The 26,193-nt window shown below is 33.3% G+C and overlaps 1 protein-coding gene across 4 annotated transcripts in view; it reads left to right on the top strand.

Moving 5' to 3' along the window:
- The first annotated feature begins 766 nt into the window (after positions 1 to 766).
- LOC130448084 (pickpocket protein 28-like) overlaps positions 767 to 26,193 on the top strand; it is a 45,785-nt gene continuing 20,358 nt past the window's right edge. Inside the window, exons 1-3 of one of the 4 annotated variants that reach the window (XM_056785276.1) lie at positions 767 to 914; positions 22,691 to 22,832; positions 25,271 to 25,513. In XM_056785276.1, the coding sequence (XP_056641254.1) occupies positions 22,702 to 22,832; positions 25,271 to 25,513 (374 nt within the window). In that variant the 5' untranslated portion in view covers positions 767 to 914; positions 22,691 to 22,701. Of the gene's footprint in view, positions 915 to 12,072; positions 12,128 to 20,449; positions 20,494 to 21,488; positions 21,611 to 22,690; positions 22,833 to 25,270; positions 25,514 to 26,193 lie in introns of those variants that run through there. The other 3 variants (XM_056785277.1, XM_056785278.1, XM_056785274.1) reach the window with 3 other exon arrangements.

Raw genomic sequence — 26,193 nt, 5'->3', positions numbered from 1 at the left:
ATGGTATTCGATATGGCTCTATATTGTTCAACATAGTTATGGCCGATCGATGTAATAAAAAGCACTCGTAACCTGAAAGGGTATAAAATGGGGAATAACGACCTTAAGATTCCATGTTATGCCGATGATGCTGTTCTGATTGCAAAAAAATGAAGATGACCCACAGATATTACTATTCAAATTCAACACAACGGCAAAAAGTTCAAAAATGAAGATATCTGCAGCAAAAACGAAACGCATGACCACCTCAAAAACATCTATCAGAAGCAAACTAATTGTAGATGATAAAATTATACAACAAGAGATGAAAGTTAAATATCTAGGCATAGAAATATCAGGAAACAAGTGGTTGCAAAAGCAGCACGGATCTCAGCTTACATGAACGATACAATCTTCCGAAACAAATATATCGGAATCAAGACCAAATCCCGAATCTACAAGGCTCTCATCCAGTCTTTATAACATACACAGCGGAAACCAGACCAGACGCATTGAACACAAAGAATATTACTTTCTGTGGTTAGGTTAGGCTAGGTTATGTTAGACTAGGTTAGGTTAGGTTAGGAAAATAGTGCGTAGGATCGCTGGAAAAACACTTTTTGATAAAGAGAGAAGCGAGGACATTAGAAAATATGTAAGAATCGTTAAGGTGCCGAAGCGTTGGAAGCAAGAGATGAAGCGACAACTTCTCTAATAATTAAACGGCAAAGGAAACGATACAAATAATCATTTTGCTTATATATAAGAAAGAAGAAGAATATTGAAAGAGAGTCCGGCTCTGGCAACCGTAACGTTAACAGTGAAAGTGTCAGTTCCTATAAAAATAACTCTTTTTCGATAGTTATCACAGTCCTAAAATCTATGAAACTATAGATAGAATCGTTTAGAAGTGTTCTTAACTCAGAGACATTACTGTAAGTAGAATCTCATACATTCATACTAAAACAGTGAATTTGTTTCACACTGTGCTATCAATTTTACACCGCACCGGTTTGGAAGAAGAATTCGCAAAAAAAACAAACCAGCTCTTATCAACTTGATATGAAGTGGCCTGTGCCAAAACAGGTCCGCACTCTAGAATCAAAGCGGAAATATTTCTAAAATTAATGGTGCAAAATACAAATGTTGGGACTTCTGACTACAGAAGCTCTCAGAATATAAACCCTACAAAAACATACTCATCTATACTTAGTAAACCACAATTTCCTACAAAACATCAAGCAATTGTTTTTCCAGCTGTCGATAACCTGAAAATTCAAGATTACCTGATATCACTTGGAGAACTAATCGGTCCAAAAAATATACTATTCACATCGAGGCTATCAAACAATAGAATATGCATGTACCTCACAAATGAAGATTCTGTTTACCGCTTCATGACCTCTCATAAAGGGCTGATCATTATCAACAACACTTCGATCCAAGCCCGAAAGCTTATAACACCTTCCGAAAGATTGATACTCTCAAATGTATGCCCCACCATACCACACTCAGCTCTAATCGATGAACTTAACAAAATAGGTCTCAATACACTCTTACCAATGTCTTTCCTCAAAATTAGCTCCACAATTCCGAAATATAACCACATCTACAGCTTCAGAAGACAAATCTTTATTTCAAAATCCACAATCCAAATACCCGACTGTCTAATGATTACACACGAGAACACTAGCTACAGAATTTACTTATCCCAAGACCGTCTACTATGTTTTACATGTAAAAAACCAGGTCATACTGCAGCAAACTGTAAAAACTCCCAATTACAAACTTATGAACAACCCCAAATAGCTGAACTACCACAAAACCCCACCCAACCTTCCCAGCAGCCCCAAAATACCGAAGCCAATACTCCACAAGCACACACCAAGATCCCATCAGAAACCCCTATAACACCTCACTCCCAGAATGTACCCCCCCATAAACATAAAAGAAATTCCGCAAAACATCACCAAACGCAACTACGAGCAAATAATTACGCCTCCCCCTCAAACAGAAGAAATTAAACCAGAGAACCCTAAGAAACCGTCTTTCCCCAAACCAAATAGGCCAAGTAAAAAGCCTAAAAATAAACCAGAAATCTCTACAGAAATTCTCATGGAACCAATTAGAAAAGTCATTTCAGAACCGAATCCTCCTTTCATATTGGACCACAACCAGATATCTGACCTTTTTGAAAATGTCTACGGCTCATCTGATCCAATTAGTATAATAAAGAACTACACAAATGATTTTACTGGATTAATAGACATGCTAAGAAAAATTTACCCTTTCTTTGAGCTCAGATCTATCAAAAGCAGATGCACTAAACTCAAGAAGAAACTGTTTTCTCACCTACAATTGAACATACCAGAAACGGACCTCTGAGAAACAGAAAGTGAATCATCTCAAACAAATATTAACTAACTGAACCAATAATTTACTTTAATATTTTTCTCCCCGTATTCTCATGGACTTTACATCTATACTACAATGGAATATCAATGGCTTTTATAACAACTTACCAATGTTGCAAACCATCCTAGTTATTTGTCTTCAAGAAACCAATTTCAAATACAATAACAACGAACCGCTCAGGCAATTTAACAGCTTCTACAAGAACCGAATAAATGCTAAAATAGCTAGCGGAGGAGTAGCCATATTTGTGGAAAAATCTCTCCACGCTACAGAAATTATGATCCTTACAAACCTTGAAGCCGTAGCTATCGAACTACACACTAATCCAAAAGTAAATATATGCAATGTATACATCCCTCCAGCATATCAAGTAGATGCTAAAGAGTTAAATGAATTATTGGAACAAATTCCTCAACCTAGAATAATAGTCGGAGACTTCAATGCCCATAACACCTTGTGGTGTTCAATGTGGGGGATCAACGTCAATAAACCATAGAGGTCGCTTACTAGGAGATACTCTTGATGACGCAAATCTCTCCATCTTAAATGATGGGAAGCCAACTAGATTTAACATACAATCAGGTCAGGGTTCATGTATTGACCTCACTATCTGTGACCCAACTTTGACTCCAGCTCTTTCCTGGGATCGGCTGGACTATACCTACTACAGTGATCACTATCCAATCGTCATGCATAACAATAGAAAACCAAATCACAATCACGACTTATATCCAAAATGGAACTTAAAAAAAGCAGACTGGGCTCTTTTCAAAACAATTATCTCAGAAAGTTTGACAACTTACACAATTATAATAGATATAGACGAAGCTTTAGAAAACATTATTAGTATTTTTCAGCAAGCAGCAAACATATCAATCGGAAGAACTATACGTCTGAAAAGACGCAAACCTGTGCCGTGGTGGAATAGCGACTGCGAATCGGCAATAAAGAGTAACAAAAAAGCTTTCAATAGATATAAAAGACACAATACATCAGCAAATAAAATCGAATTTTTGAAAACCCGAGCCGAAGCTAGACGTACAATAAAAACTGGTAAACGCAAATCCTGGACATAATACATCTCTACAATAAATTCTGAAACATCCATGATGGAGGTATGGGAAAGAGTGAGAAAAATATCAGGACTTTACAAGCACCATAATATACACATGCTAGAGAAAGACGGTCGCACAACCACAGATAACTCCAAAATAGTCTCAATACTAGCTACCACTTACAAAAACCGCTCCATCACACGCAATTCCGATGATACTGTTATTACCCATGAGAGAGAAGAAAAGGACGAGGTAATGATACAATTCGATGAAAACGAACCCATCAATTTACCTATTACCACCCAAGAATATGATGAAGCTCTTTCAAGCCTGAAAGAAACGTCACCAGGACCTGACGAAATACCAGTTGTCTTCTTGAAACATCTCACCTTAATTGCCCACGAATACATCCTTAACCTGTTCAATACCATCTAGCTGCAGCATAACTTTCCTGAAAAATGGCGTGAATCCATAATAATTCCTATACTGAAACCACAAACCATTAGAACCCATCCTGAATCCTATAGACCTATATCACTCACATGTGCTATGTGCAAACTAACGGAAAAAATAATAAACAACAGACTGCTCTGGACTCTAGAAAAAAGAAACCTTATTATACCGGAACAAAGCGGATTTAGACAACAAAGATCAGCCCTGGATAACATAATAGACTTGGAAAGTGAAATCAACGAAGCATTTGCCCTAAAAAGCAACTGTCTAGCTATTTTCTTTGACATTAACCGAGCTTTTGACACTGCAAGGCATGATTACATCATAAATTATACGAAATCAACATACATGGTCACTGCCTGGATTTTATCAAAAACTTCCTGAGAAATCGAACATTTAGAGTTAAAACCAACGGCACCACCTCCGAAACAACATATTTTAATAATGTTGTACCCCAAGGATCAATCATAAGTCCCACACTCTTTATCATCGCAATCAACGACATCCTGATAAACTTACGTTACCAGTAAAAGCTCGATTATACGCAGATGACTTAGTTGTTTACTGTAAAGGAAAAAATATTAAAAACCTCTTCTCACAAAGTCAAGCTTTTATCCATAACTTAGAACTGTGGTCACAAAAAACTGGTTTTAATTTTTCAACTACAAAGACTCGCTATATTCTTTTCTCAAGACAAAAGAACATACCAAACAAACCGATACTGAAACTTTATAATGAAGACATAAAAATGGAAACAGAAATAAAATTTCTCGGAATACTATTCGACCACACACTAAGCTGGAACTACCATATTAGAAACCTTCTCCTAGCTTGCAACAAACCACCGAACTTACTGAAAACGCTAACGAACAAAGAATGGGGTGCAGATCGACAAACATTACTAACATTGTACCGAACACTTATTCGATCAAAACTGGATTATGGATCAATTGTATATTCAACAGCAAACAAATTGCTACTGAAGAAAATCGACAGCTTTCACAACTCAGCCTTACGTTTGATAACAGGTGCATTCAAAACAACACCAGTGGAAAGTCTGTACTGCGAATCAGGGGAACCATCCTTGGGAGACAGAAGAATATATTTGAGCCTTACATATGCAGCCAAACTAAAATCCAATCCTTCCAATCCGACCCTCCAAAACTGCTTCTCCAAGAACTTCCCAAATCTTTTTTCAAATAAACCCAGAACCCCCAAACCTTTCTATGCTAGAATTCGATCATATCTAAGCGAATTAAATTTCTTTATTCCTGAATGCCTTCCTATCGAATCTTCTCAAACTCCACCAAGGACAATAGGAAGCACGAAATTCATCACCCATCTCACCTCTTTCGACAAACACCACACCAACCATAAGCTAATCGAAGGACACTTAAATAACATACTCAATAAGTACAAAAACTTTGTACATATTTACACAGACGCATCAACATCTCAAGACGGTAGGGGGTTCGCAATCATCACACCAACCTCCAAATATATGATAAAAGCTCCTCAAACCCTATCCACTTTCACTGCTGAATTATAAGCAATATATCGAGCTACCCACTTCGCCTCTTCATCAAACGAGCCTAATCATGTCATACTCACAGACTCTCTTAGCTCAATCGAAAGTATTCAAAAAATTCACACCACAAATCCATTAGTAATCAAAATCAAGCAAAAACTGAAATACATACAAGTCAACAACAAAAAAATAGTATTCTGTTGGATCCCCTCACACATTGGAATAAAAGGAAACGAAGAGGCAGACCTGATGGCTAAGGAAGCTGTAATTAGTGATAGTGTGGAGTGCGTGAACTTTTTAACTACTACCGATATTAAAACAATAAATTAAATTAAAGCGTAAAGTGTTTAATGAATGGGAGATCAAATGGTCAACATCCACACACAAACTTCGTGAAGTGAAAGACTCAATAAAACCATGGTCAATACTACCGAAAAATCGCAGAGATGAATTTCTTCTAACACGTCTGCGTCTAGGCCATACGCGACTGACGCACAGCTACTTATTTGATGCGAAACCCGAACCAAAATGTAGCAACTGCAATTGCAAATTAACTATAAAACACATAATCGCAGAATGTCCATCTCTTAACTCAGAAAGATCTCAAATCTACCACTCGGAACAATACGTGAAATTTTAGGACCAAAATACAACATTACTTACCTTAAAAATTACCTTAAACAGATCTCTATCATAAAATTAATTTAACAATTATTCATAGATTAAATACTTAATCTTTACTAACTAAATCGCTAATAACCAGTATACGGTTGATGCGAATTTTGTAATAAAAAAAAAAGAATATTGAAAATAATTGATAGGAAAGGAAAAAGCAAACGGTAAAAAAATTTCATCATGACGAACGGAATTAGCTCGTTCTTCTGGAACTTGCTGTATTTCCTTAATTAATTCCTCATCAAACAAATCTTCTAATTATCGGAAATCATCCATATTAAATATTTAATTATTTGTATGACGAATATTTCCAAAAATTAACTAATCAAATATAGGTATAATCTTTTATGTAATACTCAGTTGGTATGGGAAAAAACGTCCCTACAAAATTCATTTTCTCTCTTGTTCGAGACTCTTTATCTATACTGCGCATGCTTGAGAATGCGCAGAACCGAGCTGAAACCTCGGAAGATAGAGAAACCGTTATCATTCTGTCTTTCCATCTTTCTTCAATATAGGACAAACCAATTTTGACACATAATATTTTAGGTTAAGTTTCTACTAAACTCTTCAATTGACAGTTGTGACTGCCTAATAACTTATTTGGCAAATAATTCGATTTATTCGGAGGTTTAATTTATCAGAAGGCCTAATTCTGTCAAACTAAATTATATTATTTAGGATGTGCTCATTAACTTGTTAACATAGAAAAATGTGGGGTGACAGTTTTATAAAATACTCAAGTCATATGTATAAGTCGATAAGAAATATACAGGAAGCTTAACGATGCACAGAGTTCTAGGCTAGAAACTCCGCCACGAAAAGCTAGAAAAAGGCACTGAGACCAAAAATATGGAATTAAGACTAGTAATTTGCAAGTTGGCTTCAAGAAAGTACCAAGGGCGAAGGATATTTTTATTGCAAATCATGTAGGTGTGATCTTAAGTGTGCTGGTGGAAGATTAGGCGCTTATTGCCAGAATAGCGGTAGATTTTAATGTGGAAGATAATTTTTTATGTTTAATACCAATTGTAGAGGGCACTGCCTCAGCATTACATAATGAATGCAAATAATATTTTGATAATGAAAATATTGCAAAAAGAACATGATTGGGTCTGCAGCTGATGGTGCAAATACTATGTTTGATTCACACCATTCATTGTCCACCCTATTTGCAAATGAGATCCCACATTTATTCATTTGTTATTCATTTTATTTTTATGCTTCTTCTGCTTGCAAAACTCTTTCCGAAGGGTGTACGGGATTTTGTAAGAGATGTATATAATTATGTCCAAAATAGCCCAAAACGTCTGGGTGACTATAAGGAATTCCAGTCCTTTCTGGATATAAAACCACACAAATTTCTACACCCAACTCAAATAAGATGGCTGTCTCTACTTCCTGTGGTCAAACGGCTTTGAGTGACAGGCTACTTGTAGCTGAGATCATCCAGGTGAAGTCCACGGATAGTTTAACAGAGCTATACTTAAATTTTTTGGATTATTTTTTGCCCTATTTCCATGTCATTAATTAAAAATGCAATCAGAAAGTCCTTTACAAACTTTATTTATTATATAAACGGATTTTTACCACATACAAAACTATCTTGGAATGTTTTATCGAACTAGAATTACTGCAACTGACTGAAGGTGTAAAAAACAGTAGCAAGGATCTTAACTTGGAAAGTAGCGTTTTTGTTTTAAAAACTATTGCTCATTTAGGAGTTTAGTTTCCACGGAAGTTAAACATAATTAATTATGAATGTTGTCCAAGTTATAGGGCCCCAAAGTAGGGCTCAAAATTTCGAAAAAAATTAATATTTTCATAATCCTTCAATTTAAAAATGCCAAATGCAGTATGAGGCTATCGAGGGCATTAGTAATAGCAACTAGGAGGAGATGACCTAACCTTGACATTTTTATCAGTCAGACAGGTATGTTAAACATTTTTATTTCCTTACCATGGATAATTTAACTCTAAATTTTTTTTGCTTTTGAAATTTTTCATAAAGCTTTGTCATTTTTAAGGAAAATTTAAATAACAAAGACATGTTTTCAACGATATTACCTTACCTACCTTACAAAAAGTAAAAGGTTTCTCTGTAAGAAACTACGCGATTAGGAAAGTAGTTTCCTTCACAAAAACCTGACACTTACAACACACACTTTTTCGCTAAATAAAAATTATAACTATTTAATTACCTGAAGAACTGAACTACAAATTGTCAAATTTGATGTATTAATTTATTGACTTTTATCGATGTATATGACTAGAAGCAGTTAAAACTAAAAACTACATCAAAATATGATTATTTTCAGATATATAAGCTTATATTATAGGATGAAAAGACTTTACTCAGATTCAGTTACGAACTAGTCCACGACATGAACCGTAAAACCAGTCCTGTTCGGTTATAATTTGGTGGATACGTCGGTTTCCGGAATACGTTTGATGTTTGTTTTCATCATAGCGATTTGTTTATTTTAACCAGTTTCAAGGAATGCCTTTTCATTTATTTCTTTGTTTACTTTCTAGAATTCTAGAAATTTCTTTCTGATATAAATTCGTGCTTGTTTAGTAGCGAGTTATAGATAACAGGACGAAATAGTAAAAAGTAATCGACGAATTTAAATAAATTATAAAAGTAGTGGATATAAGTTAGTTAATCATATAAGTAGTGATAAATTAATTATTATAATGTCTAGGGTATGAGTGTGAATAATTTAAGAGTAAGAGACAGTATGTATAAATTCATAGTTTAATAAATAAAAAAAAAATACTAAAATTTGATTCATGGACGCGATAAAAGAGATGAAAAGCAATATGAACCAGCTACGTTTACAACGAAAGCGCGAAGCTTCAAATTTAACTATAAGTCCTCTTAATTTGAAATTGACTTCGTCAACTGTTGAACCAGAATCAAGAATGCTCAAGAGATGCAAGTGATATATCAATCAGGAAAAAAATTCTCGAAAGTTATGGCAGCCAATAAACTACATATTCTGTGGCTTCAATATTTATATCTTTTATTTTGCTAGAATTTTTTTATTTACATTACATTATATTTCTATTTTTAGGACTATGGCCAGAAAAAATGACTCACTACCATCGGTATGATACATAATATGTGGTTATACCCATATTTTTTTTTCGTAAATTGAAACTACCTTATTTGCTTTATTCTTTCTTTATTAATAATCGAAAAAATGAAACCAAAAGGCCAAAATAAACATCTTAAACAAACAAAATAAATGAATGAATTCTATATAGGCAAATATGTATATTTTCTTATTTTTCTCGATTTTTTACACAATTATTACAAATTGTTTTAGCAAACAAATTGGTTTCGCTGCTTCCGCTGCAATTTGTAGGGGTATAAGAAACAAGTCTTTTTAATCTATAGTCGATCATCGTTGGAGATATTCTACTATTTGCAGTAGACTTCTTAGCTCTCTTGGTGATCTAAGGTTTTCATTATATCCGTGTTGCATGGATGGTGTGAATAGACTTTTTGCCAGTATTTTGAGGAACTTGGAGCGATTTATTGGCTCGTAATTCTTTGATATGAAATGTAGACGTTGATTGAGATCATCATTTGTAGGAAAACAGCCATGGACCATCTGCGAGTCCTCCTACAAGAACAATAATTTTCGCATTTCTTATCTAAGTTACCTCCCTTGGACATATTGTAATCGGCAATCATTTCTGGCTTTCTTAGGAACATGGTAAAGCAGAGTAATGTTTTCTTTCCGTGTAATTTACTAACGACTTCTTTCTTTTTATCTGGCAAAAAAGAGGCAGGAATCATGGGTTTGTTCTTTTTCAATATACCCAAAAACGTTAGTCCTCTGTTTTGTAATTCTGTAACAAATTGTAAACTGCTTAACCAATTATCTGCTGTCACGTTTCTGTTGGTCTTTTCTATGGGCTTTACTAAACAATACCACAGACTGAGTAACAATCTGCAATTTTTTTTCTTTCGCTGATAATCCATGACTATCCGAACCTTTTCACAATAAATGTAAGCATTATACAAATAAAACCTACTAGGCTCTCGTCCACCCAAACAAATGTCCCCAAGGCAAAGTTTTTTTGAGAATTATCACTAACTTCCTAAATAAACCAGAAATAACTGCAGCTCTTCCTTCGTTCTTTCTGCTCTATCCGTGTCATTATCAAATCTCAGTGCGACTAATGAAGTTTCAAACTTTCTTCTTGACATTGTACACCCAAATACATCTCTGCCAGTGCCAGTAGTAGCAAACAAACTCTCTAAACTCTTTCTTCCTACCTTAAAAACTTCTGTGTAAGCATAAAAAAGCTCTTATCTCAGCAACATCCACTTCTTTCAATGGTCTCGTATTTTAGAAAGTTTACGATTTGTCCAATGCACCTTCATGGAGCATATCTGCGCTAAATAGTAGTTCCCATACTTGTAGAGGGCATGCATTTTCTCCCAATGCTTTTGCTGGACCTCGTAACCCGGGTAACCTCTTCACTAAGTTGTGACTTCTTGTTCTAGAATTAGTTGGAGGCGGTTGTTCTGACCATTTCGTAGCGTTTACCTTCTCACGCTCGTAAAAAATCTAGTCTTCTTAGATTTTCTTCATTGTTTACTTCCTCATGTTCTTCTTCATTTCCGGATTGCTCCGATTCTGTATCATGCTCACTTTCAGAGACGTAACTTCGTCCGGATGCATCGACGATGGCCCCGCCCTCTGTGTTAACTTTATAAAAGAAAAACTCAAAAAAAAAGAGAAATAAAAAAACAATAACAAAAATTCCGCTATGCCTCCAAAAATCGCTCCCAACTTACAGATGTTATTCCACTGACCGCCAGCGCGCTACTAATGTACGCATCGACGTAAACTTGAAAGGTACTGAGAGTCTCAAGGTCAGCAAAAATTCATTTCAAAAATCAAGGCGGGAAATTCAACACTGGCGGTATGAGATATCGTTAGGTAGCGGTTAAACGTTAAGAAACATGGCATTTTATTTCACAGAAAAAAATGTGGATCCTGCACCTGAAGAATTCTGAAATCATGTTTTATCCATTAAAAAAGGAAATTACTCGCACATAGTACCAACGTTGAGAGATTGTTTTCTTCAATTAATAATATGAAATAGAATTTGCACGGAGACTCTAGAGGAATTGCTGCGTACTAAAATTTAACATTAAAAATTTTTTAATTAAAATATGTATAATTTCCAAAAATAAACATTTTAAGAACAGTTCATGCATATTTAATCTTCTAAATTGAGGTGGTGGATGGTAGTTTTACCAATTTTGCATTCTACATTCTTCCAACCTACTAAAATTAGGGTTGGCAACACTGCAGTTACTCCAAAATAACCAACGATGGATACACCAGCGTGTTTAATATGGCTGTAGCCCTAAGTGACAGATGTTGAAGGGCAGGAAATTTATTTTCAAATCTCAATTTATGTAAAAAATTGAAAATACAAATATTGTCCATAAGTTTTGAATTTGTTCGATTTGATTAAAATAACGTCTTTTAACAATTGTCGTAAAAATATTCATTCCACAAATAAATTAGACTTTTCGATGATTATTTTAAGTACAACACATCTGCACAATATTTTTAAACATTGAAGTGATCAATGGAACAAAGAACAAGATATCAGTATCATTGTCATAACTTGAAATTGACATTGTAGAAAACAATTTCTGTAACAAAAAAATGCAGTTGGTAATAATTTGAGGTTTGTTGAAATCGAATATTGCTGTTCGAAGTTATTTAAATGAAGTATTTCAAAAGAGATATATTTGAACAACGATCATTAAGTCTCCTGTGTATATTTAGAAAGCATCGTGTACGAAACAAAACCCGATAATCGGGATAAACTGAAAACTATTATATTATTAATATTGATAACAGCTTATCAAATAGCACTCGTAAAAGGTTTTAAACATTATTATAAATAATAAAAATGAAATTGTACTTTTCGTGAACTAGTGTCAGTATATTATTGTTACAAAAAAGTTATAGCGATGATGAATGTAAGTATTTGCCAGAAAAAATGTCACAAATGTATGAAAAATGAGTTTGCGTGATATATACAGGGTGTTTCTATATTCGATCGATAACGCTCTACCACTGAGAGATCTCAATAAATTATTCATTTTGTTATAGGAATACGAGCCCTTACGGGATCTAGTTGCTGAAATATAGGGTGTTCAAAATTTTAAATTGAAAATTTACCATAAATCAAGGACGCCTCTAAATTTTTTTTCAAATTTGGTGACCAATAAAGTGAAATTTTGACATAAAGAAACTTTGAAAAAATTATTATTTCTCAGACGATGAATACATAATAAACAAAATCTCTTCTACTATATAGTATCGTATATACGAGTTTTTTGCTTTTTCTTTTGAATCATTTCACGTCAGATTTCTCTCTTTTAGGATTTTTGTTTTGTCCCAGGTAATTTTTGATCTCTTTTTCTTTTGTTCTCTGGTCTTGCCTGCTGTACGTGTTTAACTTGTTTGGTATTCATAATTCTGGGTAAGTGTCCCCACCAGCTCAGTTGCTTTTTTTTATAAAATCCAATACAGGTTCTACTTTCAGTTCAGCTCAGCTCTGATTTCTAATACGATCTTTTCTGGTTATCCCTTTGACCCGTCTGGTCAAATTAGACCAAAAAATAAGAGTGAAGCTATCAGTAAAAATGTTTGGAATACAATTGAAAATAAAATTTGAATGTTGTTCATAATTTCCGTGTATGAAAAAATTTTTATTCAAGGTCAAAGGTCAAAAAAATGAGTTTTTCGGGATTATCATGAAAACGGTTTTATCATGAAAATACCTCAGACAAAAATTGTAGATCATAAAATTATCTACAAAAAACTTGTAAATACTTTTCCCCTAAAATCCTTCTTTTCTGAGATATAACGATTCAAAAAGTTGTAATGTTTCAGATTTACTGTCGTATTTAATGACTATAACGATTGCAATAGATATATCGAAGCTGCAGAACTTTAGTAGCATCTTCGTCAATTGATAATTTATTTGATGAAGTTATGACAGTTTCAGCCAGTCAACAGAAATTTCTTACAAATACTCACAAGTCTCGGTTCATTTCAATGTTGTAAGAAAAGTTTACTGCTAAAAATGGCGAAACCACTAAGTACGACAACTTTTACAACTTTTTGAATCATTATATCTCAGAAACGAAGGCTTGTAGGGAAGAAGTATTTTACGTTTTTTGTAGATAATATTATGATCTACAATTTTTGTCTGAAGTATTTTCATGAGAAAACTTACCGTTTCGCTGAAAATTGCGAATAACTCATTTTTTTGACTTTTGGCTTTGAATAAAATTTTTTCCATACACGAAAATGGCTGGAATGGTACACTTTTATTTTCGTTGTCCTAGATATTTCCTTTCTGTTGATAAATTTGTTATTCATTGCATAATTATATTTAATGGTTTTGTCAATTCGTGTATGAATTTCTAATTCCAGCCTATCAGTATTTTCAATTACAACCTCTAGATATTGTTAATCATTTACTTGTTTTATCTCCCACTTATTTATACATATGTTCAGTTTATGTAATAGCCATCACATTCGATTTTTTCACGTTGATCTTCATTCCGTGTTTCTTCAGCGAATCATTCCGTTTGTTAATTTTCTTTTGTAGGTTTTTTATTTGAGTGATATACAATAAATAAAAACAATACAATCGATTTCGATATTTATATTTCAAAGAACACGAATATATTGATAATATATAAATAAAGTAATAATCAAATTATAGTAACAGTTGTTATATATTTGGACAACTGACAACTGACAATTGACCACTGACAACTAACAACTGACAACTGACAACTGACCACTGACAATTCATGTAGCATAACTCCTGAACGGGAATTTTAGGATTAGAAACAGTTTTCATGTAGTCAAATGCTATCGACAAAATAAACCAAATATTAATGCTGATTTGACCTATATCCATTCGTGATAAAATGACCCTTTTAAAAAAAATCGATGTATTCTGATGTTTAGACTACAAAACCTGAAAATTGAAAAAAAAAACCGATTCTTTTATTATTTCTGTGCACAATTTTGGCATTCTCTGTAACATTTTCGAGAAAAACTCTTCGTCTATTTGGTTACATTTGTTTTACATTATATCCCAAAGATGTGAATTGTTGTCCCACAACAACTCAGTCGAGGTCGGACGACTGTGACATCCGAAATTTTTTTTATAGTCTTCTTTCTCCAAAATTCCTCCAATTATTACCAGGTCTTCACTCGCCTTTCCACCAAAATATAACAAAATCAGATACATTTTTCCTATTGCCATAAAAATTCTTTCACTTTTCAAGCGTCCAGTTTTTATGTTCTTGATCCCACTACAACCTCTTAATTTTATCTGAACTGCTATATCTGGGTACACGAAAAATCGATCAGTTTACAAATCAATACAATACGTTTATCTTCAGTGGTTGTGGTTTCTGGAGGCTCCCTAGTACTCGGACTAAGCTACAATCATAAACATCAAAGAAATAATCTACATTTAGACAATAATAAACAAATTAACCGGTACTGCAACTAAAAAGTGAACAAATAACGGAAACTATTCAATATCTTTATTACTTCTCGATGAAATGATTTTTTTGTTTTAAAATTCTCTGTCTTCTTCTTTTGAGCTCAATAAATTCTTACTTTCTGCTTAAATTTGATTTAATTTCGTTTTCATCGCTTGTATTAGTTAGTAAACGCTGTTGTAATCATTTCTATTATCAAATTTCTCATCATCGTACCAGATTAACCAATAGCCTTTCTATATTTTTTGTTATTATATCTTCTGTTATATTGAACACACTGCTTACCGTACCTTTACACAATTACACTGTATAACACGCGATTCATTAACCAAGTTATCCTCTTCAAAGACCGAACCTCAACCTAAACCTTCAATCTCTGAAGACGATTATTTGGTGATCGAAACGCGCGTCAGACTCTATGCTTTCTGTTCTGAACGAAATATGTACCTCGGTTTTTTTATGATTTCGCTAAGGCCTTCGATTGTTAAACTAGCATCCGAGGTGTTTCTCTAAAATGGTTTGTGTCTTACCTTGAATGTAGAAAACAACTGATGGTACACTTTAGAATAATGTACCAGTTAGACGTGATGTACCTCAGGGTTCAGTTTTAGGGCAGATTCTTTTCAAAAACTTCAGTTTCATCCTACAGCGGTCGTAATACGATCCCCTGCTTGCTTTGCCATGACATCTGTGTCTGAACAGCTCGATACTCGTACTGCTTCAATAACTTACTACTCGTTGCTCTAATCCTCTGATCTGGTAAAAAATTCCATTGTCTTTAATGCCAGAAAATTATTCAATCATCTACCTTCAGATTTAAAAGTTAAATTGTTATTTGATATTATATAAATGTAAAATTTTCTCTGTTTCTCCTTATTTTTATTCTATTACTTTTATTATTTTCATCTTCTTGATGGGTTCAGTTCAGAACTTCCAAGTAGTCTCTTTACCACAAATATACGTTTCTATATAATATTTATGCACCTTGCATAATGCACTTCTCTTAATTTGAAATTAACATTATCTGGGTGTGTTTGTAGTTTAGATAAGATGGTTTCCCAATTACTATAATTGAGTTTTCATATGATTCCTAATTTTAATAACGAACAGTTCTTAGTTCTTTCTGTAACTTCAATGGTGAGTAACGATATTGATAACTATTAATTTTGGTTTTTTTTCCGAATATGAACACAAGATTTTATTGAAAATCAATAATGTAGATATGAGGTGTCAAAATCTATTTTGCAGAGTGCCATATTTTAAATTTTGAATTCGTAGGTGGGCCAGATTGAAAATAGAAAAAATGAACTGAAGAAGTGTAGAAGAAATTTTTCTTGGTTCACTGTGTTTTAAATGAGGGAAATGATTTTTTACTTGATTTTCCCACAGCCTCAACTTTGTTTCAAAGACTTGAATATATGAAAACATTTGAGTGACAATCAGATTTTTATCCTGTAACTTTATATTCAGATTAGTGAAGTGTTTATTCATATTTACCAAAAAGGCACCATCAAATCTTGTTGATATGAATAACTATGGTTGAAAGATCTGTTCTTCATGCTTCTTTGACAAAAACGAAAATAAGACACAAAGGGTTCGTTATTAAATGCTAAATCGTACAAAGCGTTGGAGAAAATGTTTTTCATTAATAATACTCTAAAAATGAACTACAGATATATTGTCAATAATTCATGTGATTGCTACTGAAAAACTTAAATTTCGAAAACCTTGCTTACTTTGAATACCTATAATTTATGGGGAACAACACAAAAAACAGCGGATTGACCATTCGAAAGATAATGTTCGTTTTTACGAGAAAAAAGGCATTTTTCTAATTGATTTCTAACCACAACACCAAACAATCAATGCACATGTTTACTGTTAGATCATTGAGAATACTTGACTTGTCACTACGAACTTGGTAAACAAGAGCTTGTCTGAGATGTGTTAGATCATCCTTCGTACATCCCAGAACTCGCTCCTAGAGACTTTTATCTCTTCTTATACCTGAACTATTTTCTTGGAGCTGAGATTTCAACGATGATAGCGAGTTGAAAAAACATTCCACCTCATTGTTGAAAATACAAAATTTTATCGGTTCTTCGGTTACTACCATCGAGGTATACTCTGGCCTCATCTGAGGGAAGAACAGATCTCCATTGATCCAACATCCAATTCAGATGATCCAGTGCAAAATGCAGGCGTGCTTGCTGTTGAGCTGGATTAAGTTTTGGACCAATCGCAGGTGTTTTAGGGATCAGGTTATTTTTCTGCAGTCATCATTTTACTGTCCATTAACTGATAGTCAATGTAGGAATTTGCTAACCATTCAAGTTATTATCAAAAAATATGGACCTACTAAATTATTACCCACTATTCGTGCCCACATGTTTGAATTGAACCGTGAGAATTTTCATCCACCCATAAATATGAATTATGGGAAACCAAATTTATCAGTAAATAAAACTTTTCCAACAAGTGTATTATAAACTCGTTATTTATCTAGAAACCAATGAGCTTAGGACAGCCTAGCTGAATAATCCTGGTAAACACAGTGAACGAAATTAATGATCGAACCAACTTCCATAAGACAGAATCTTGAAACGATCTTCTAAGTTCAATGAAGTGGACTCCGGAAGTAAGTAGATGTTCAAGAAGCCTACATCGGACATTTATTGTAGTTTTTATTTGATAAGTTGTTATTTAATACTTAATATTTTCAATAAATAATTACAATTTATGATAATTTTTTTCAGAATGTTTCTTTATGGCGAACGTTTACTTGGCATTTACAACAATAAAAAATCTACATGTCTTCTAAATCAAAAATGTTATCGAGATCAGCAATAGTATCTTTTTTTTGAAAAATTAGTTGTTACTATCTACAGTTTGTACAGGTTGTCCCTATAAAAGTTTCCTGTTGTAGTATATGTCAATGGAACGCACTTTAATACTTCTTCAGTTATTTCAAATTTACTGTTAATGCCTCGTATAAAAACAACAAACTGAGCTGTATCAACAGTATCAGTGCTGTCGTCATCAGCCAGCGAAAAGTTTGTAAATTCTTTAATTTTCTCCTTCAGTTGAAGAACCAAATTTTGAGATAAATCGTTTATTTTGGAAGCAACAGTGTTTCTTGAAAGCGAAATATTTTGAATTATTGACTTTTGACATGGAAATGAAACATCGCCTACTGTCAACTTAGAGTCTTTAATAAAATCACCACCAGTAAAAGGTTCTGATCTTTTTATTATTTCCAATGCAATAATTAAACTTGATTTCAGGGCATCTTCCCTCTCTGTATTAGCTTTAGTAAACATCGATTGTTGACATTGAAGTTTAGATTTTAAAGATGACAATGTGTCGATTCTTATTTTTTCATTGTAACAATCGAATTTTGACAAATGATTCGTATCATAGTGTATCTTAAAATTAAACTCCTTACAAACAGCAACTGTTCGATTACGAATTAAATACAGTGGTTTACCTTTCAATTCTATGAAAAAATATACTATTTCCCATTTACACCAAAAACTATGCACTCACTTTCAACTTTACGCTTTTATGACATTATACCAAAATCGTAATAATTATGGAACTCGACACAACAATTATGGATATCGCACGCGTCGACATAAACAAATGCACAATATCTTCACAATAACTACTTCGCAATACTATGAAAATCCTTCTACACCCGTATCGTTTCGATTACTCGACTCAACTTACTCACGTCGCGACAACGCACTCGTTTTATAGGGTTAAGGAAGGTTCTAGTCTAACGCGCTGCTCTTGAAATTACTTATAAACCTCCGTAGACTTCAGACTACGAATATTTAAAATGTTCGTAGGGGAATCGACTGAAGTCTAAAAGCTCTAAAAAACATGATTCTTCTTTCTGTGAGACATTGCGATCGCGGGCCTTATTGATACGCCCCAGGTGCCGGAAACGTCCCGCGGTCCGTATCTTTGACATGCCTGATCTAGATAATCATGAATAGGATATTATTAATTGAAATGTTTTGAGATACAAGTAAAATTTACTGTTACTATTTTTCAATATTATTTCATAAATGAATTACGTAAAGATATGTTTCCAGCAATTTTATATACCTAGTGTCTACATGGTACTGCGAAATCAGAACTTATTATTAAAGTATATTTTCTAAATTTTTACGAATGTGATTGTAATGTGTTCTACACTACTATCTGAAAGCCAGGGGCTGCTCATGCTCATTAATTAAAAATAAGTAACTTTTCAACAAAAAGATACTGATTGCTGATCTCAATAACATTTATGATTTAGGAGACATGTAGATATTTTTATTGTTGTAAATGCCAAGTAAACGTTCGCCATAAAAAAAATATCATTAATTGTAATTATTTATTGAAAATACTTATAGGAGGTACTAAATAACAACTTATCAAATAAAAACTACAATAAATGTCCGATGTAGGCTTCTTGAACATCTACTTACTTCCGGAGTCCACTTCATTGAACTTAGAAGATCGTTTCAAGATTCTGTCTTATGGAAGTTGATTCTATCATTAATTTCGTTCACTGTGTTTACCAGGATTACCTAGTTAGACTGTCTTACGCTCGGTGATTTTTAAATAAACAACGAGTTTATAATACATCTGTTGGAAAAGTTTTGTTCAGTGATGAATTTGGTTTCCCATAATTTATATTTATCCGTGGATGGAAATTCTTACGGTGCAATTCAAGAGAGTCAACATCGATTTCGTGTTAACATGTGGGCACGAATAGTGGGTAATAATTTAGTAAGTCCATATTTTTTGATAATTACTTGAATGGATAGCAAATTCCTACATTGACTATCAGTTAATGGACAGTGAAACGAAGACTGCAGGAAAATCACCTGAGCCCTAGAGCACCTGCGATTGGACCAAAACTTTAATCCAGCTCAACAGCAAGCACAACTGCATTTTGCACTGGATCATCTGAATTGGATGTTGGATCAATGGAGTTTTGTTCTTTCCTCAAATGAGGCTAGAGTATACCTCCATGGTAGTGACCGAAGAATATTTCAGCTATAAGAAGAGATAAAAGTCTCTAGGAGCGAGTTCTGGGATGTACAGAGGATGATCTAACACGTCTTAGCCAAATTCTTGTAGGAGTTCGTTTACCAAGTTCGTAGTGACAGGTCGAGTATTCTCAATGATCTAACTGTAAACATGTGCATTGATTGTTTGGTGTCTTGGTTAGAAATCAATTAAAAAAATGCCTATTTTTCTCTATTATCTTTCAAATGGTCAATCCGCTGTTTTTTGTGTTGTTCTCCATAAATTATAGGTACCCAAAGTAAGCAAGGTTTTCGAAATTTAAGTTTTTCAGTAGCAATCACATGAATTAATGACAATATACCTGTAGAAGTTCATTATTAGTGATATATTCAAGCAAAACATTTTTATTCATCAATATTAAGGAAAGGAAACAATTTACTTTCGAAAAACCCGACAGTACTAACAACAATTAATGTCGATTATAACGCATTATCTCAAGTTTTTATTTAGTGGTATCTTGAATCATCATACTCCAACGCTTTGCACGATTTAGCATTTAATAACGAACTCTTTGTGTCTTATTTTCGTTTTTGTCAAAGAACCGTGAAGAACAGATCTTTTAACCATAGTTATTCATATGAAAATTTAAAATCCGAGCATTTATCGATAGACGCAAATGTACTATTTTCGTTCTAAGATCGTATTTTTTCAAGTAAATATCTATTTCAGTGTTAGATTTATATTTGAGGTTGGTGAGTGTGAATTTATTATGTTAAAAATAAAATGTAAGTGCAAGATATTTCCAGTACTCAGTATTTCACTTGTAGCTTAACAATTTTGAAAAATATATTCATAAATTCTTCATTGAAGACACTCTAGACTTAATTGTACACATTTTGATAATTAAAAATTCTAATTCATATATGAAAAATCACTAAACTTTCAGAAGATTTTCAATCTTATAATAGATACAATCCCTCAACTTTTAGAACTTCCTTTGTAATAGATAGACTGAAAAGTAGGCTAGCATAGGAAAAAATCTTTTGGTGATACAACGATATACAATTTTCCGATACGATTTGTCCTTAACCTCAAATTAGACTTCATTTTTCGACGATAATCACCATCGACGCAAAATTTATATCCAGCGGGCATCCTCTTTAGGTCTGGGAACAGAAAAAAGTTGCCGAGGGTTAGAATTGAAGAATACGGTGGTTGCAAGCAATTTTGACATAAATTTGATCATTTTTCCGTAATGTCGTCTTTCAAACTCTTCAAGAAAAGCTAGGTAATAGTCGTTGTTTATGGTCTTTTCCTTTTTAAGTGGATTAATTGGAGCAGAAGTTTCTACAACGCTCTAGATTTATTGCAAAAGTAAATAAATATATCTAGACGTGTAGTCTTTGCTGCCTAGTTAAAACAAGAATGAAAGTATTGAGGAATGCAACAAATTCAAAAATGAAAGCTTTTTATTAAACTGTAATTCTAAGGTTTCCGGAAGTATCCTTCCCATCATCAGGGAAACTACATATAGAATGAGAATCATGAGGAGCCATACTCAATTATTGGGCTCCAAAATATATATAAAACAAATAGTAAAATGAATTTGAAAAAACTTTAGTTATGTAAGTAAATCTGATGATGGGAAAAACACGGTTTTTATTTATTGTGTATTACGCAAACTAATTATGTACGAGTGAAAAGAAAATGTTTTGATATACCCAAAAGAAGATCTCCAGAAATGCCTACAGTTATAAGTTTCAGATGAGTGCAATGCTACGAGGGTGGTCCCAGAAGTACCTGGCCTGAGGTCGACCAGCATCACAGAAATGTTGAAGAATATCCACAAAGCGGTACTGGATACGCGAGCTAGCAGACATAGTAGGCATTTCAAAAAATGAGGTACATCGCATATTAACTAGAAATTTGAATATGAGAAAGCTGTACACAAGATGGGTGCCGCATTTACTCGCAATGGAACAAAAACAGCATCGTAAAGATGTTTACATCGATTGTTTGGCGATGTTTCATAGAAATAAAGCTGTTTCGTAACCATGGATGAAATATGGGTCCAGCATTTCACACCCGACTTAAAAGAACAATAAAAAAATGAACTGAAGAGGGAGGACCAGGACCAAAGAAGGAAAAGACAGTTCCATCTGTAGTCAAGGATGTGGCGGCGGTTTTTTGGGATGCGCATGGGATAATTTTCATTGATTATCTTGAAAAAGGAGAAACTTTCAACGGCGAGTATTATGCGAACTTATTGCAACGTTTTAACGAAGAAATCAAGAAAAAATTGCATCATTTGGGTAAGAAGGTTGGGTGATACAAAGTGTTGGCTACCTAACTTAAAAATTATTGTATTCGTTAAGATTTATGGTACACGATCCTAATGGGAACCCAAATTATAGTTAATTGATTTAGACACATAGACACTTTCATTAACGTATCAAATTACTTATATTATTTTATATCGATGTGTATTTAAATGTCATACATATAATTATTTAGAGCCTTTTGTACAATTATTGTTTCATTAAGACAATCTACCAGCTGACGTACCCGTTATTGCAATGTCCAAAATTAATAAAAGAAAGTTTGAATTGCTATCCCATGCACCCTATTTGCCAAATTTAGCTCCCTTGGATTATTTTTTGTTCCCAGGCAGTTAATGACTTTTTAGGAACCTGACAATTCTTATTGTACATATAAAGGGTATCGAATTTATTGAACATCGCTGGTAAAAGTGTATAGAGCTAAAAGGAGATTACGTTGATAGATAAATAATTTTTTTTTCAAAAATTTTTGTATTTTTTTGTGGAACTAGGTACTTTTGGGACCATATATCGAGGTAATAATTTGAGGGAAATTTATTTATTTCAAGCTGACTTCGTTTTTAATGCAAGATTGAATTTCATATTATCATGTATATAAATACAAATTTCAACATAATTATTTTCACGGTTCAATTTATTTTAGAAATTTATATAATGGAAAAAAGTCGTAAAGATAAAAAACGGAAAAAAATCAAGTCTGTTAAAGGATATATCAAAGAGTACTGTAATCACACATCCATACACGGATTCAAATATCTAGTAGAAGAAAGGACCATCATAGAAAGGTAAATATGAAAAAAAAATTATGAAATTTTTTTTTTCATTTGTCTTTAACTTAAGTAGTAACCCTCGTATTAACCCTTAACACCGATCTATTAGGCACGGTTGATTTCTTTTTGCTCCAGTACAGCTCGCAATGTTTCACTGTTGGGCTTGAGGTTCTAGAAGAGTTTCAGTGTGTTTCCAGTCGAAGTAGAAAGTACGTAAGTTTTCAAATTCATCGACCTCCGCGGTCATAGTGTACGATTTTTAAAGATACACAGGGTCTGTATGTCTGTATGTATAAGTCTGTATTCTTGCAGTTTCATGCATTTAAAAGTCGTCCAGAAAATCTCTAAAATCCCTGTTTGCAACTCGTTCCATTGGCAGACCTTTATACAGGGTAGTTATGTTGGAAAAGAGATACAACATTTTGATACGGACGTTGCGTTTGACTCTTCATCCCGCCCTTCAAGCCCTACTATAGCCATTTCTGAAATATTCGATAAATTCATTGAAAATTGTAGTAAAAACTATAAAATAGGAATGAACGCTTGTGTTGATGTGACACTTACTGAATACACTGTTCAAACCACCACTACACCGATATACACAACTGAAGACAGTTTACGTTCAGTTTGTGAAGACGCGCGTCAAACAGTGTAATTATGAGTGTTGGTGTAGTGGTTGTGTATACAGTGTGTTCAGTATGAATATCACCAACGGCTCCAGAAATATATATGAAGTTGACTTATTTTTAACTCCTGAATGCTTTTAAATAGACAAAACCAGGTGGTTCTATTTGAAAAAATAGAAATTTGATATTTATGAAGTTAAAATTTGAACACTTTTTGTACATACTCTGTATAAAATGACAAATTTTTCAACATAGATTCAAATATTTCTGACTTTGCTAAAAGCAACCGAACAGAAACCATTCTCATATCTTCAAGGGTAACCTCGCAAAAAAATAATTTATAAGGGTCTGCAATGGTCAAAGTTTTTACAAAAAAATCAATAACTCGAAAAGTATGCATTTTTGGAAGAAAATTTCAGACAGATGTTTACTTAAATTTTACGTGGATTTCAAAAATGTATTAATATATAAGGTGTTTTATTCAGAATAACAAAGTTACAGTTGACTATCTTTGAAAATATTTTAGCTGGATCTATGCGTATTTTGCCATATAAAGATAGTTTTAACTCGTCGTGGGACACCCTGTATAATAAAAAAAATATTTTCATATAAGGAATATTAAATATAAAAGATAATCAAAATTAATAAATTATGATAATATTGCTGTCAGAGAAACCATTAAGGCTTGTTGTGGGCAATTCCTTGAAATGATATGCCCTTCCTTTCTGGGGTACCTGTGGTGTGACTTAATTTGAGCGAATCTTCAAACTACAAAAGAAAGATGTCAGATGTTTACTCGGACTTTTTCAAACGATTTACAATTCCGATTTTTCCTTTTCTATTTATCTTTGAATCCGTTTGCCTAATTCGTAAGCTTCTCCAACTTCAGAAAGGTCGTTGCATAGCTAAAAACGCGGAGCACGACTTATACTTCCGACTCTATGTTCAGAATTAGCTGAAGGCTCAATACTTCACAATAAAAAATGCACAATCACTTGCTAATTGAAATCAAATCGATATCATCTTTTATACTCCGGAAGCCAGCGACCCGTTTATATGACCAATTTTACATCGATTGATAATTTGTGAAATACTCAAATACTTAAGATGATTGTATTATAAATCATTCTGACACTCACCTGCGGTATCGAGAGTCTGTTTGGAAACAGTACCTGCCCAAGCAAATAAAAAAAGACTTTGTACTTTCTATCAGTTAAAAAAATACTCTTTTTTCTTCACTTGAGAGGGCGGCTTCTGTTTCAAAACAGACCCTCGCTACCGTAGATGACGTTTACATTGATTTATAATACAACCCTCTCAAGCATTTTAGAAATTATCATTAGATATTATATGACTGACATTAAATATTTGTTGGTTGTCAAATTGAGTTTAAAACCATTTAAAAAGGTAATGATCCCCGATCTTCAAGATTTCTATCGTCTCTAGTTTAAAACTTATCGATAGATTTTTCTAATTTTCTTGCGACTTCTGATGGGAACCTTTTAAGATCTGTTAACCATATATCAAGTTATATAATATGTCTTTTATTTTATGCTCCATTGAAGAATAATATTCGTTAAGATTTATTGTAAGCTGACCGTCCTCTAACGGGGATCAACGTCTTACTCAAGCGATTCCATATGTCCCTTAGACATAATTAGTATTTAAGGTAGCATATACACGCATAGAGTTTCTTAATAGTTTTGACATCCAACCATAACAGTAATCAGATTATTGAAACTAATTTATTTATTTATATATTATGTTAATAAATAGTTTTTCAAAATTGTGAATTAAGTTATTTAACTAATGGATATTTTTTTCCAGAGTATGGTGGGTAATTTTCATATTTATTTCGATTTGTTTATGCGGAACGATGATATATCAAATCATTTATAAGTATATCAATTACCCATTGATTGTGACGTTTTCCATGAAAGAAACTCAACTTCAAAAACTACCATTTCCTGCTATTACTGTTTGTCCAAGGGCAAAAATATCTCAATCTTATTTAAATTTTACAGAATATTTCCAAAGAAAGTACAACCAATTACCGGTATCAATTGACGAGTAAGTGAATTTTTATTTTATTAAATATCCTATAAAGTGAAAATATTGACTTTGTGTTGTGACATATCTGACAGATACGCATGCACACATTAATAGAGGGTTTTTATAAAACTCGAGTCGTATTTTAATTGAGGAATGCTTTGAAAAAATCGGCTTTATGGCTATTTTTTTATATCGATGACTAGCTACCTATATGACTTTGTATCTTCAGAAATAGAGAAGAAAGATTATCAGTTTTTGATTCATAACCAAATTCCTGATGTTCGTTGTATAGTTCTTGCTCAAATTCAACCCTATAGTTAACCCTAATAGTTCATCCAGTGAAGAAAAAAATGTTTTTCTCTCTAAGGTCTTTTTCTACTACGTTCCTCCACTGTTTTTTTGGTCTACTTCTTTACTTTTGCCCTGTGGTATCTTCCATGCAACTAATTTCAAGAGTCTGTCTTTGTCCGTTTGTTCTAAGTGACTTAGACAACCTTCTTGTCTTTATAAACGCTCTGATTGGTGACTCTATGAAAAGTGTGTTAATTTCATAGTTTGATTTTCTCTTAGGTTTCCAATTTCTGTTTGGTTTTATTCGTAATTACCCAGGTGTCAGGGCGGGTCTCAAAATTGTTTTATAAATTCGAATTTTCGTAGATCTGGATATCTATTTCGATGTTGATCTTCTTCTAAGAGTG

Source organism: Diorhabda sublineata, chromosome 8, assembly GCF_026230105.1.
Source record: "Diorhabda sublineata isolate icDioSubl1.1 chromosome 8, icDioSubl1.1, whole genome shotgun sequence".
In the NCBI taxonomy this organism is placed as follows: Eukaryota; Metazoa; Arthropoda; class Insecta; order Coleoptera; family Chrysomelidae; genus Diorhabda; species Diorhabda sublineata.
Note: the sequence above shows the minus strand (reverse complement) of the source record. Positions and strands in the feature narration are given on the sequence as shown.